We start from the raw sequence: 14246 nt of genomic DNA on the forward strand, positions 1-14246 counted from the left end.
GCCGGATTCAATCCCTTAGCGGGCCTGATCTGGCCCCCGGGCCGCATGTTTGACACCCCTGCTGTAGAGTAATTCAGTTTTGTCAGAAATAGCAAGTAACTATAACTTAATACTTTTTTAAAGTAACATGCACAACACTTACAGTAATAAGTTGTTATTTTGGAATTGAATATTACTGGTCGTAAAAAAAAGTATCTCTCCACTTCAAAAAAGCTTGGTGAGCCCTGTTCTAGTTAGCACTAAAAGTTAAGAGGACCCAAAAGCCCCAAAGCCATAAAACAGATTGTGTCCAGGCTCGGTGCCTTAACGGAAATGCGTTTCTCACAAGAACTAAAAAGGCCACATTGTTCATGAAACACAAAATAGTCCGTTTTATTTCTCCGGGTTTAACGAGGTTAAGATGTTCGGGACGACGCTCGCGGCCAATGGGAATCTCGGTTCTTACTTGCGGAAATGTTCTGGGGGAGTCTTCTTGTTGGGAGCGGGACTGCAGACTGGAGAAGATGAAAAAGATGGATTACCAGAAGAAACCTGATCCTGAATTAGAGGCTTAGTCCATAAAACCTAAACTCCAATTACTGGAACTTATCTTAGACCAGGGGTGTCAAACTCATTTTACCTCTGGGGCCACAAGATAGAACAAACATTCTCTCGGGGGCCGGACTAGTGTACTAGAGGGAAAGAAAAATAGAGAAAGAAATAAGACAAAGCAAAGGAGAGAAAAAGAGAGAGGGTGGGACAATAAAAAAGACAAAGGGAGAAAGAGAGAGAGAGAGAAGAGAGAAAGAAGAGCGACGGAGAGAGAATTTGAGAAACAAAAAAGATATAAAGACAAATATTGAGAGAGGGGGAAAGAAAGAGAGAGAAAGAATGATATAGAGAGAGACAAAGAGGGAAGGAGAGAAAAGAGAAGGAGAGAAATAGAGATTGGGAGAAGGAGAGAAGGGGAAAGCAGGAGAGAGCAAAAGAGAGAAAAGGAAAAATGGAAGAGAGACCAAAAGAAGGTAAAAAGACGCAGATGAGAAAGAGGCAAAGAGAAACAAAGAAAGAGAAAGAGACAGAGAGTGAAAGAGAGAGAGAGAGAAAAAAAGGGAGATAAAGAGAGAGATACATAAAGAGAGAGAGAGAGGGATAAAGATAGAGAGAGATAAAGAGAGAGAGGGATAAAGAGAGAGATAAAGATAGCGAGAGATAAAGAGAGAGAGAGATAAAGAGAGAGAGAGAGATAAAGAGAGAGATAAAGAAAGAGAGAGATAAAGAAAGAAATACAAGTACACCGTCTTTGTGAGAGGCACCTGGCTTTAGCAACATCAAGTGGACGTAATTAGACCTGCAGCTCGTTTTTCTCTTGCGCTTCTCTGAGCGTTGTCTCGCGGGCCGGATTCAATCCCTTAGCGGGCCTGATCTGGCCCCCGGGCCGCATGTTTGACACCCCTGTCTTAGACCCTTACCAGTATTATATGTCATATTTATATCCGGGGTCGGGAACCTATGGCCGAGGAACCTTTGCAGTACGGCTAGGACATAAAATTCTGGTAATGCAAATTCCTTAAAAGGTTTTTCAATATAACACCAGTATTGTAATTGGTTCGGTCCAGTATATAAAGTGTCAGAAACCGGATCAGGATCAGGACCCAAACGCGTGACGTTCTCACACAAGCTTTTTATTTTACTGGAAATAGGGAGTCATGCACGTTAGGCAGGGGTCTGGCGTGGAAAAACAGGAAGCCAGAGACCGACGAGATCGATTCCAATTGCCCGAGCAGGTAACGGACAGATGGGGTCGATACGGGACAGGACGGGACGGACAGGATTGATAATGAAACAAGATATTGAAATAAACAGGACAAACTAGACGGGAATGAAAAATGGAGAGAATAATGAACAGGACAAAATAGATGGGAACGAAACAGGAAACCAATATTTAAAAGGACAAAATAAACGGTAACAATACCGGACAGGAAATACAAACAGGAAAACAGGACCAAGTCAGAACCCACGTCTTGCGGGGCAGAGGTTCGTTGACAAAAACGTGGTTGGGGTCGAAAGCGGGTCGTAAGCCAGAATAGAAGAGCAGACGTGGTCAGGATCAAAAACGTGTTGAAGCCGGGGACAGACGGGAGCAAAAAAAAACGGACAGGTAGGAGTCAGGGTCGAAAAAGGCTTGCCTGGTGTTTACTGAGGTTCACAGACGGACTGACAAAAGGGGACAGACAGGTCTGGGTTCAAATACTGATTGGGAGCCAATCAGAACCTGCAGTTGGCGCCAAAAGAGCGGGCACAGCTGAGTCACATCAGTAATCATGACACATTCATAGTTTCTTAATTTTTTAGTTCCTCATTCCATTTGTCCGTTAGTTCATTTATCTTGCAGTTGGTCAGTTTCTTTATTGGTTTATCCGTTTGTTTGTTGTCCATTTGTTTACCTTTTAGTTTATTTATAATTTAGCTTGTTCATCTGTTACTTTGCTAGGGTCTTCATTTCTTTGTATGTTGGTTTGATTATCTTTTAGTCCGTTTAATCGTCCATTGATTCATTTGTTTGTCTGTTAGTTCCTTAGTCCATTTGTGTCAATTTCTTTCTTCGTTTGTCCGTTTGTTTGTTAGTCCATCTGTTTAACTGTTACTTTATTTATCAATTAGCTTGTTTATCTGTTAGTTTGCTAGTTTCTTCATTTCTTTGTATGCTAGTTTGATTATCTTTTAGTCCATTTAATCGTTAATGTATCTGTAACTTGTTTGTCCATTGATCCATTTGTTCGTCTGTTAGTTCATCTTTCGGGTAGTTTGTCAATTTTTTAGTTTGTTTATCTGTTAGTTCATTCATTTTTTTGATTGTTATCTTCTTTTCAGTTTCAGTTTGTCAGTTTATTTAGCAATGTATTCATTTTAATGTATTTATTTATGTGTTTGTTTCTTGCTTTGTTTGTTTGCTTAGTCATTGATTTAATGAGGAGATAGATAGATAGATAGATAGATAGATAGATAGATAGATAGATAGATAGATAGATAGATAGATAGATAGATCTATAGTTAGTTAGTTAGTTATAGATAGATAGATAGATAGATAGATAGATAGACTTGTAACATGACTATGTTATTAGTAGTAATATCAGGTATCAAACATTAAAAGATAGGATCAGTCAACCACTAAAACATCAAGTGCGTGAGAAATCCAATTTCCTAGAAAATCACAATGAGTTATCTTTAGAACCAGTCCACGGGCTACTCAGGTGTACTTTGGAGTCTACCTCGTGCCCGCAGGCCTCATGTTTGTGACCCTTTTTCTAAAAAATCTTATTTAGTATCAAGTTAACCAATATACAGGAATAGTTTAACTCAATTTTTGTTTTTAGTTTATTCTTCTTGTTATCATTTCCTGGGATTTTTTTTCATTATTATTATAAAACAATCATTTCATTTCCTTTCTAAGTTATTTAGGACACATTCAGCTTGTGATGGAATAAAGATTTTGTTGAGTGTGTTTTTGGTTTTACTGTGTTTGCTAGTTTATGGCGACCCCTAGTGGTGTGAAAAGCACGTAATGCATTGAAATAAAAGACTATTATTTCAAATAACAAGCAAAAACGCATGTATTTAGAAACATGAGTTCTCTTCAAGTGCCTCCCCATTTTTCCCCCTGTTTTCCTTTCTAGCCACTCATATTAGCTTCTTGGCTGCAGGCTATGGCTTACCGCTAGCTGCTATTGTTATTGTTAGCTATCCTTAAGTGTCACTTGCCTTCCACAGCTGATCAAGCAAGCGAACGTAGCCGAGTACCGTGATTTGGGCAGCGCCATTTTTTCCACTGTTTCCTTCTCTAGCCACTCATTTAACCACTCAACTACACGATATGGCTCGCCATTAGTTGCTATTGTTATTGTTAACTGCTCTTGCTAAGTCTTTTGGTGCTAATCGCCCTCCATAGCTGGTCATACAAACAAATTTAACCCGGTCCCGTGATACAGGCATTTTTCCCCACTGTTTCCTTCTCTAGTCACTCATTTAGCCACTCAACTGAACGATATGGCTCTCCATTAGCCACTATTGTTATTGTTAACTGCTCTTGCTTTGTCCTTTAGTGTCAATCTCCCTCCACAGCTGATCATGCAAGCAGATTTAGCCGAGTTCCGTGATTCAGGCATCTCCATTTTTCCCCACTGTTTCCTTCTCTAGCCAGTCATTTAGACACTCAACGACACAATATGGCTTGCCGTTAGCTTCTGTCGTTATTGTTAGCTGCTTTTGCTTCGTCCTTCAGTGCCTTCCACAGCTGTTCATGTAAGCAGATGTAGCCGCATCCCGTGAATCGGGAATTTCCATTTCTTTCCACTGTTTCCTTCTCTATCAACTCATTTAGACACTCGATTACACGATATGGCTCGCCATTAGCCGCTATTGTTATTGTGAACTGCACTTAGTCCTTCGGTGTCAATCGCCCTCCACAGGTGATCATATAAGCCAAAATCCCGTGATTCAGGCATCTCCATTTTTCCCCACCGTTTCCTTCTCTAGTCACTCATTTAGACACTCAACAACACGATATGGCTTGCCGTTAGCTTCTATTGTTATCGTTAGCTGCTTTTGCTTCGTCCTTCAGTGCCACTCACCTTCCATTGTTGGTCATGTAAGCGTTACTGAGCTCCATGATTAATTAAGACACGCTCTTCTTTTTTTCCACTGTTTACTTCTCCAGCCACCCTTGCTATTCACTGGGTCGCAGGCTGCTAGCTATTATCAGCTATTCCATGTCAATCATTTTCGCTCTTGCAATCTTTTACGAGCTTTTATAGTAGCGTTTCCTGCTAGCTGCTAAAGTTACCCACGTACACGATCTCTGACCAACTCTAGCTCCTTACTCTTTTCAACCGCTCCGGTGACAACCGGCTCACTTGTTTTTTTGTTGTCCCTCACTTTCATGTTTGGTCACTGGTTTAAAATCGTCTTTGCGCAAGCAAGAAAATATGTAAGTAGGCTTACGAATCTCGCCAAGGGGTATCCTTCAAGCTTCCATAGTGTGTCTATAATGACCTCTGTTGTGAATTATTACACACTGTTACTTTAACCATTAAAACCATTTGCCTCTAAAACCAGGTTTTAAACATAGATGAGGATTTAGCTACATTAATGTCATGATTACTGATGTGACTCAGCTGTGCCCGCTCATTTTGCGCCATTTGGGTCCGGATTGGCACTATTTGAACCCAGTCCTGTCAATCCCCTGTTGTCAGTCCGTCTGTGAATCTACGTGTATACCAGGCAAGCTTTTTTTGACCCTGACTCTAGATGTCTAGATAGATAGATATAGATAGATGTCTAGATGTCTAGATGTCTAGATAGATAGATAGATAGATAGATAGATAGATAGATAGATAGATAGATAGATAGATAGATAGATAGATAGATAGATGTCTAGATGTCTAGATAGATAGATAGATAGATATAGTAATATGGGTATAGAAATAGTGAAGGTTGTAATATTTTTCAACCTCTATTTCACCGTCAGAGAGTACAAATATAACTAAATCCCTGTCTGGAAGACTTGTTTGGCTACTTAGAGAAACAAACATAAAATGAAAAAAAAAATCTTCCAGAAGATGAAAGCAAAACTGTTTGGAGTTTATGGAAAAAGCTGTAAGACAGCCACATGGGTATGTGATCTGTAGAAGTTATCGTGCTTTAAAACAAGTAAACAAGATGAAGACAATTGCTCGGCAGGGGGGTCATTTTATTGAAAAACAATAACAATCGATTTGGAGGTGGGTAAACAAGCCAAAACATGTACCAAAGTAATATTACTGTTACTTCAAAATAATATAACTCAAGTAGAAAGGAGCCATTCAAAGAATTACTTGAGTAAAAGTAAAAAAACAAGGCAGCACGGCGGCGCAGTGGTTAGCGCTTGTGCGGCACAGTTCATGTCATGGGAACCTGTCGTGGGTTCAAATCCAGCTCCAGACTTCCTGTGCGGAGTTTGTATGTTCTCCCCGTGCTTGCGTGGGTTTCCTCCGGGCACTCCGGTTTCCTCCCACGTTCCAAAAACATGCGTTTCAGGTGAATTGGCCGGTCCAAATTGTCCCTAGGTGTGAATGAGCGAATGAGTTGTCTGTCCCTGTGTGCCCTGCGATTGGCTGGCAACCAGTTCAGGGTGTCCCCTGCCCACTGCCCGGAGATGGCTGGGATGGGCTCCAGCCCCCCCGCGACCCTAATGAGGATAAGCGGTACGGCTGATGAGATGAGATGAGAAGTAAAAAAAACTTGGTGAATAAAAACTACTTAAGTACTATTTATGACTATTACTATTATTTATCATTATTTCTAATCATCAAAATTCAGTCAATCAACAATTACATTTAATTTCAAAATAAAATAAGTAATTTTTTATATTCTAGTATTATGTATTGATCTTTTATTAGTATTTCAGTAGAAGTATAATTGATGTATTTCCAAAGCAATATTTTAGTAGTATTTTTGTAAATTTTCTGTAGTATTTCCACAGTAGTATTTTTGTCATTCTTCTTTAGTATTTTATGTAATATTACTGAAGTTGTCTTTTCGTAGTATTTTTTTTAAATATTTAGTTTTGTAGTAATTGTGTAGTATTTTTGTTGTATTTCTGTCGAAGTATTTTGGAGTGGACACGCAAAGTGACAATGTTGGCACTAAAAAAGTGAACCACTCATGGAGGCCCCCTAGTGGTTGCGGGGCCCTAAGCAGCCACTTAAGTCGCTTTTACATTAAGGGGTTAAGGTACCATATATTATTAAAACTCTTTCCGTGTACCAAGTTTCTTTAAATATCTCATGTTTCAATGTGGGCACATGCGGCTTATAGTCAGGTGCGGCTTATGTATGTACAAAAAATGTTTTCCTTTAAAAATGTACTGGGTGCGGCTTATAATCAGGTGCGCCTTATGGTTCGGTACTTAACGAAAAGTATAGTGATTTAAAAACACTGTGAAAAGTACAACAATGTCCCAAAAAACGAGCGCTGTTACCTTTTGTCCATTTTCTGTCAGCGGTCCGCCAGAGTCGAGAGCAGCCATTTTGTTTTCGATGTAGGACATCTTTTGAGAGAGACAGACGGTTACTAAGGTTTCGGGAATCGAGAAATTCAAAAGTTTTACCTGCGTCTGCGTATTCCGCACGTCGGCGGCAGCTCGGGCTATTTTGTCTTCCAGTTGGTATAATAACGCCGCGGAGCCGCCGAATTCTTCGTCTTGATGTTTCTTCTCCGGGCTTTCGGTTGAGTGGTTTGTCTTGAGACACAGAAACAAGATTCTTGGATTTTTTTAAACTCCGAATGGCGAGACATGAAGAGACAAGTAAAATGTAAAATGTCACAACACAAAATGCTGTCCTGGCTCTCATAGATAGATAGATACTTTATCCATCCCCGTAGGGAAATTCACACTTCCAGCAGTATCCTTGTGTTGATTATTAACAGATGAACAGGATGGCCTCGGGGTGCTGTGTTGTAGTTTAGCCACAGCGGAGTGGATGACGTCACACGCTAGGCCAAAAGTTGGACGTCCCTGCAGCAGATGGAAATCTTTGTGCCCAGGGTTACACCGCCTCGTGTTCACGTAGATAGCGAGTCCGTCTCCTCACCGCTTCCAGCAGGCGTTTGTGTCTCTGTCCTAACAGCGCTGAACCCAGGTAGCTCTGGGTAGCTCCACGTTAGCGTTCGGGATGCTAGACGCTCATTATCCATCCATCCATTATCTGCACCGCTTATCCTCAGTTGGGTCGCGGGAGTGCTGGAGCCCATCCCAGCTATCTCCGGGCAGTGGACACCCTCAACTGGTTGCCAGCCAGTCGCAGGGCACACAGAGACAGAAAACTCACTCGCTCATTCACGCCTATGGACAATTTGGACCAGCCAATTGACCTAGCATGCATGATTTTTAGGAATGTGGGAGGACACCGGAGTGCCTGGAGGACCACGTTTACTCTCTGGCTTACGACTCGTTTCGGACCCCGACCACGTTTTTGCTCTCCTGTCTTGGCTACTGACCCGTTTTCCGTTCCCGACACTCATCGCTCGCATCAGCCACCGGATTGTGGGCGCAACCCCTCCTCTTTCTCTCAATAAAACTTGTGAAAAACGCAATGCAATTGGGTCCTGTCCCCGTTCTGGCTCTGACAAATAAAAATTTCATAGTGGGCTGTTCATGTAAGCACCTGTCCTATTAAGCGCGACAAGCCATACAAACTAATACCAGCTGCTGTTAATCACGAGGGAAGAAGAAATGCAGGCCTGTTGGCGTCATTTTTAAGCAGACTTGTTTTGTTTTTATTCATTTAAATGCGTGGTCTATTGAGTCAGACTGCCAGGAAACAGGGCAGCCATTTCAAGCCTTTACAAGCACTTTTAAACCTTGATAATACAAAATCAAAATTTAAGCATTTTCAAGGATTTCAAGCACCCTTATGGTTGTCTATTTCTGGTTTTTACCTTACTAGATCTTGTCAGCTCATTGGTTGCGGAGACTGACACACTTCTGCTGGAACCAGGTCTAGAATCCTGGGGCGTTCTTCGGTCGCCTTGACTCGTCTCCATCGCCGTGGCGACGATCTCTCGAGGAGAGAGGGACCGATCCGACTCTTCCTGGTCAGAACTCAGGCTGCTATCGCTAATCTCGGCCGCCATGGCGATCAACTTTTGTCTCAGAAGATGCTCTTCCCCGTCCGACCCGTAAAAAGGAGAAATGGCGTTGGTTTCCTGTGAGAACGATAAAATGAACTGATAAAATTCTGCTTTTATCACCCAGTTGTGCTCTCATTATTCGATATAAAACTTGCTAAATCTCAGAAGCCTGTACAATTATGACAGCTCTCCAGTGCCTCTTGCACATTAGTAAGAGGATTAGAGGCAACACCTCCAAGTTGTGCTACTATGTCTATGGAAAACATAAGTATATTTATTGAGAACATAAAGGCTTAGAATCTTTCTAACAAGTAGTGTCAAATGTTTAAAGACGGGCACTCCAGTGCCTCGCGCACATTATGAAGAGGTTTAGAGGAGACACCACCAAGCTGTGCTACTACTTCTATGGAAAATCCAAATATATTTATTGAAAACATAAAAGCTTAGAATTCCTCTAACAAGTAGTGTCAACTGTTTATTGACGGGCACTCCAGTGCCTCGCGCACAATATGAAGAGGTAGAGAGGAGATACCACCAAGTTATGCTATTACTTCTATCGAAAATTTAAATATATTTATTGAGGAAAATAAATTCTTAGAATTCTTATAACAAGTAGTGTCAACTGTTTATTGACGGGCGCTCCAGTGCCTCTTACACATTAGTAAGAGGATTAGAGGAAACACCTCCAAATTGTGCTACTACCTCTATGGAAAATATAAGTACATTTATTGAGAACATAAAGGCTTAGAATTCCTCTAACAAGTAGTGTCAACTGTTTATTGACGGGCACTCCAGTGCCTCGCGCACAATATGAAGAGGTAGTGAGGAGATACCACCAAGTTGTGCTATTACTTTATTTCTATAGAAAATCTAAATATGTTTATTGAGAAAAATACATTCTTAGAATCTTTCTAACAAGTAGAGTCAATTGTTTATTGATGGGCACTCCAGTGTCTCTCGTACGATATGAAGAGGTAGAGAGGAGACACAACCAAGTTGTGTTATCACTTCAAAAGAAAATCTAAATATATTTATTGAAAAGAAAATCCAAATATTTTTATTGAAGAACATAAATTCTTAGAATCTTTCTAACAAGTAGAGTCAATTGTTGATTGACAGGCACTCAAGTGCCTCTTACACATTAGGAAGAGGATTAGAGGCAACAATGCCAAGTTGTGCTACTACTTACATAGAAAATATAAGTATATTTATTGAGAACATAAAGGTTTAGAATCTTTTTAACAAGTAGTGTCAACTGTTTATTGACGGGCGCTCCAGTGCCTCTTACACATTAGGAAGAGGATTAGAGGAGACACCACCAAGTTGAGCTACTACTTCTATGGAAAATCTAACTATATTTATTGAGAACATAAAGGCCTAGAATCTTTCTAACAAGTAGTGTCAACTGTTAGTTGACGGGCACTCTAGTGCCTCTTGCACATTAGCAAGAGGATTAGAGGAAACACCTCCAAGTTGTGCTACTACTTCTATGGAAAATATAAATATATTTATTGAGAACATAAAGGCTTAGAATTGTTCTAACAAGTAGTATCAACTGATTACAGATGGGCTCTCCGGTGCCTCACGCACAATATGAAGGGAATGAGTGGAGACGCAACAAATTTATTCTATCTAATTGCTCAAACTGAGAAGCCCCTAAAATCATGACAGCCTCTCACGACTGAATATGGCCGAGCTCTCCGATGCCTCACGCACATCAAAGAGGGGTAGAGAGTAGACACGACCGAAAAGTAGCACTTGTAGTCTTTATAATACTCGTTAACGCTCAGAAGCCCGTACAATCTAAATATCCTGTTGTGACTGACTATAGTCAAATTCTCCAGTGCCTTGCTCACATTACGAAGAGGTAGAGAGAAGGCGCGACCAAGTTGTGCTAGTACTTGTAAAGAAAATCAAAACATAGTCAGACGAGGAACATGAATGCTTTAAATCTTTCTAACAAGTTCTGTTCACCAATTATGGCCGAGTTTTCCAGTGCCTCACACACGTCGGATGTCAAGAGGAGACACAACCAAGTAGTGATTTTACTTCTACAGAAAATTACAATATATTCTATTGAGGAACATAAATGCTTTGAATCTTTCTAACAAGTTGTGTCGGCGGATTGAATATTATAGCATGTCATCCAGTGACTCCATTTCGGATTGTTTTTGTTCTATCGGGCCGATTAGTGTGACGTCATATTTGGCCGATATCGGTTCGATACCCATCAGCCCAATAATTATCATGCTTCCCTAGTGTGTCATGATTGCTGATTCAGGACACCTGTGACTGCCCAATTGGCGCCAACAGTCTTGAGCGTGATTGGTTCAGGGACTCTTTTTAAACCCCCGGCTTCTAAGAGGAAGCCGTCAGACCGTTTGCGAACCTATGCTCCCAGCTAGGCAAGCTCATACCTTCCGACATTTTCCTGCCCTGTTTTCTCCTGCCTGTTACCTGTTGCCGACCTGTTTCCGGACCCGTTTCTTCCCTGATCTGACATCCCGACCACTGACCTGTTTTACCCTGTCCCCTGCCTGATACCTGTTGCCGACCTCTTTTCTAAACTCGATACCGCCCTTGCTCTCCCGTCCCGGCTAGTGATCAGTATCCCTGCTGCCTACGGTTATCCTCGAACGACACGGAAGTGCCACTTCCGCTCCAGCCACCTGCTACCCGTGTCCGTCGATCCTCGGATCGTGGAAGCAAGCATTGCTCTCCCTCTTTATCAATAAAACTGAGTAAACGAACGCTACTGGATCCTGTCTCCATTTCTGGCTTGTGACATAGTATTAACCTGATCGGAGTTCAGAGAGACCTGGAGGCGGCTCATGAGGCTCTCCATGGCTGACATCTGGCGATTCAGGTCGGTGATCTGGAGGATCACGAAGGAAGAACACAAATGGAACATTTTCAAACACAGTTTTCGGTACAGATAAACAAATCCAAAAATATCAGAAGACCTGAGGTGGGTGATTACGGAAGTCAAAGTCTTCGTGGTCACACGGTCTGGAAAAACCGTCTAGATCATCGTCCGTATCGTCTTCGTAACGTCCCAGGAAGTATCTGCTGCCCCTAGCGCGGGCCCCTCCGGCACTGCCGCTACCCCAAGAGGAGTAACTGAGCCGGGACACGGGACGAGATGGAAAAGCTCGATTGTCCGAAAAGAGATCATCTGAAAATATCGACAATATTTGTTAAAACTCGCAGATACAAAGTCAGCGGAGCCTCAGTTTTCGAACGCTTCCTATCTTTTGAGAACATTTGTCTTCCCTTTCGAGCGAATTCCAGCTTTTAAATGGCCCACTCGCGACTAGCAAGGTGAATTAAAAATGCTTTACGATAATGATTCGCTAATTTGCATTTCGTACTCCGCAGCCTCGGTGTATTGCAGTTTAGAGCAAATAAGCCCAGCACAAAAATGACATTTTTTGTTTCAAGTAACACAGAACTTTGAAATGGATGGAACGACGGCGATGTATTAATAAAGTACCGTAAATTCCAGACTATAGAGCGCACCTGATTATAAGCCGCACCCACCACATTTTAAGAGGAGAACCGATTTAGTACTTACACAGGGCGTACCTGTATATAAGCTGCATACGCCCACATTAAAACATGTAACACAATCACAAAATTAACCCAAACCCGGCTTTGAGTCCCGCGATTGTAACTGAATATAAAGTACACAGCCGGCAAAATGAACGGAAAATGATACCGGTACTTACAGTTTGATACAGAACTGCAGAGTCCGGGTGCCCGTTGAAACTAATCCAAGGAAAAAAAAGTCTATATTTCCAAAGGTAAGGGTGGGAAAAATATATATCCACTATTGTCCACCGCGACAACAGCAGCGCTACCGACTGGGGTAGTGTGAGGAGGGTAACGAGGACAGCAGAGAAAATAATCAGGACTACACTTCCCTCCATTCAGGACATTGGCCAGAAGCGCTGCCTATCCCATGCTAAGAACATTACCGGGGACCCCTCTCACCCCCATCATGGACTGTTCACTCTGCTAGCCTCTGGGAAGAGGTACTGCAGTGTGCGGTGCAGGACCACCAGGCTCCGCAATAGTCTAGTCCCCCTGGCCATTAGACTGTTAAATGGTCAATCTAACATATAGTTAACTTAAATCTAAACGGCTGCTAATCTGACTTTTTGCACTACTGGCAGTTTTTTATAGCTTGCCACTCCTTGCACATTGCTCTCTGCACTATTGTAATTACAGCGTTATTGTTACAGTGTTAATGTTACTGTGTACCTGACTTGTTAACCTGACTGCCCATTTTGCACATCTGGTTAGCTACTCTTCTTGCACTATCGGCACTATGGTAAAATACTATAAGTAGCCAAAATACAATACAACTTTATTTATATCTGTACATTCAAGGAAACTGTGGGGGTCAGATGCATCGACATTTCGTTCTGTATACACGTGTACTAGAATGACAATAAAGTAGATCTGAATCTGAATCTGAATCTGAAGGTCTCACTCACCTTTACCCTACTTCCGGTCAGCCCGCGTTTGCTCTGCCCCTCTTTTTTAAATCAGAAAACATATCAGAATAAGTGTCTCAAATAAATACATTACAAAAATATACAGGTGCAAATACATATTATACATCGGTTACACATATTTACAAAGAAAGACGGTACACCGAGAGTTTTCAAAGCTTTAATTATAATATTATAACTTTCATCCCAAATCGTGCCTGTGAATGGTAGCAAAACGCTACTATCAACACGCTCGCAACACAGTAAACGGGTCTGTTAAAAAAGACATACCGTATTTGAAGAAACTACGGTAAACCGTCCTCACCTTCCTCCTTGTAACTGACGTCATCAAAATCGTCTTCTCCAGTATGGGAAAGAGACTTTGTCATATTGACGTCGTCCCACGCTCCCTTATTCAAAAACACGCTCGCAAAGTGAAGTTTACATGCAGTAGCTCTGTTTCCTTCTTTATCGGACTGCTCGTTTGCTTTTAGCTTGAAAGCTACGTCATGTGCCATTCTTTTTGCAATTTGCATGATGAGGATATGTCTACGCTAATTTAATTTGTGCACAAGCTAAGACGTTGCAGTCTTCCTCAGCGCATATATTCCACCGGTCTAAATCTTACCTTTTGTACTCGAGCGCCACTGGCGGCTGTTTGAAAAATGACATAAATTGGCCACATCACTGAATAAGCCGCAGGGTTGAAGGTTTGGGAAAAAAGTAGGGGCTTATAGTCCGGATTTTACGGTAATGTTCTCACCATATGTAATTATGTCGATTGGAAAGGACTTTCTCAAGTACAGAACATGACGCAAATTTCTCACTTCTTTGGCTTTCTGACAAGTTTAGCAACTTCAAACACCGTCACCTGATACTTGTGGTATCAGATATCTGAGACCATGCCTAAAGAGTCATGATCTGTTCAAGCGTCCCTGTTGCATATAAAAATACTAGATGATCGATAGCGCTCTCTATTTCTTACCTGCCTGACTCATCGTGCGTCGGCCGGTTGGCACGGCCGTGCCGGCTTACGCTGCGGCCTTGTTTTCAGCATGTGAGAGATACGTTGCGAACATCCGGAGCACGAGACCAAATCTC

At 41.8% G+C, this 14246-nt stretch overlaps 1 protein-coding gene across 1 annotated transcript in view; it reads right to left on the minus strand.

Moving 5' to 3' along the window:
• Nucleotides 1-4216: 4216 nt before the first annotated feature.
• mlphb (melanophilin b) overlaps nt 4217-14246 on the minus strand; it is a 42928-nt gene continuing 32898 nt past the window's right edge. Inside the window, exons 9-14 of the mRNA XM_088353492.1 lie at nt 11613-11824; nt 11447-11524; nt 8458-8724; nt 7127-7258; nt 6998-7066; nt 4217-4273 (exon numbers count right to left, since the gene is read on the minus strand). Coding sequence (XP_088209618.1) covers nt 4217-4273; nt 6998-7066; nt 7127-7258; nt 8458-8724; nt 11447-11524; nt 11613-11824 — 815 coding nt within the window. The remainder of the gene's footprint in view (nt 4274-6997; nt 7067-7126; nt 7259-8457; nt 8725-11446; nt 11525-11612; nt 11825-14246) is intronic.

This window comes from Urocampus carinirostris, chromosome 14 (genome assembly GCF_059441175.1).
Source record: "Urocampus carinirostris isolate Australia breed hairy pipefish chromosome 14, RoL_Ucar_1.0, whole genome shotgun sequence".
In the NCBI taxonomy this organism is placed as follows: domain Eukaryota; kingdom Metazoa; phylum Chordata; class Actinopteri; order Syngnathiformes; family Syngnathidae; genus Urocampus; species Urocampus carinirostris.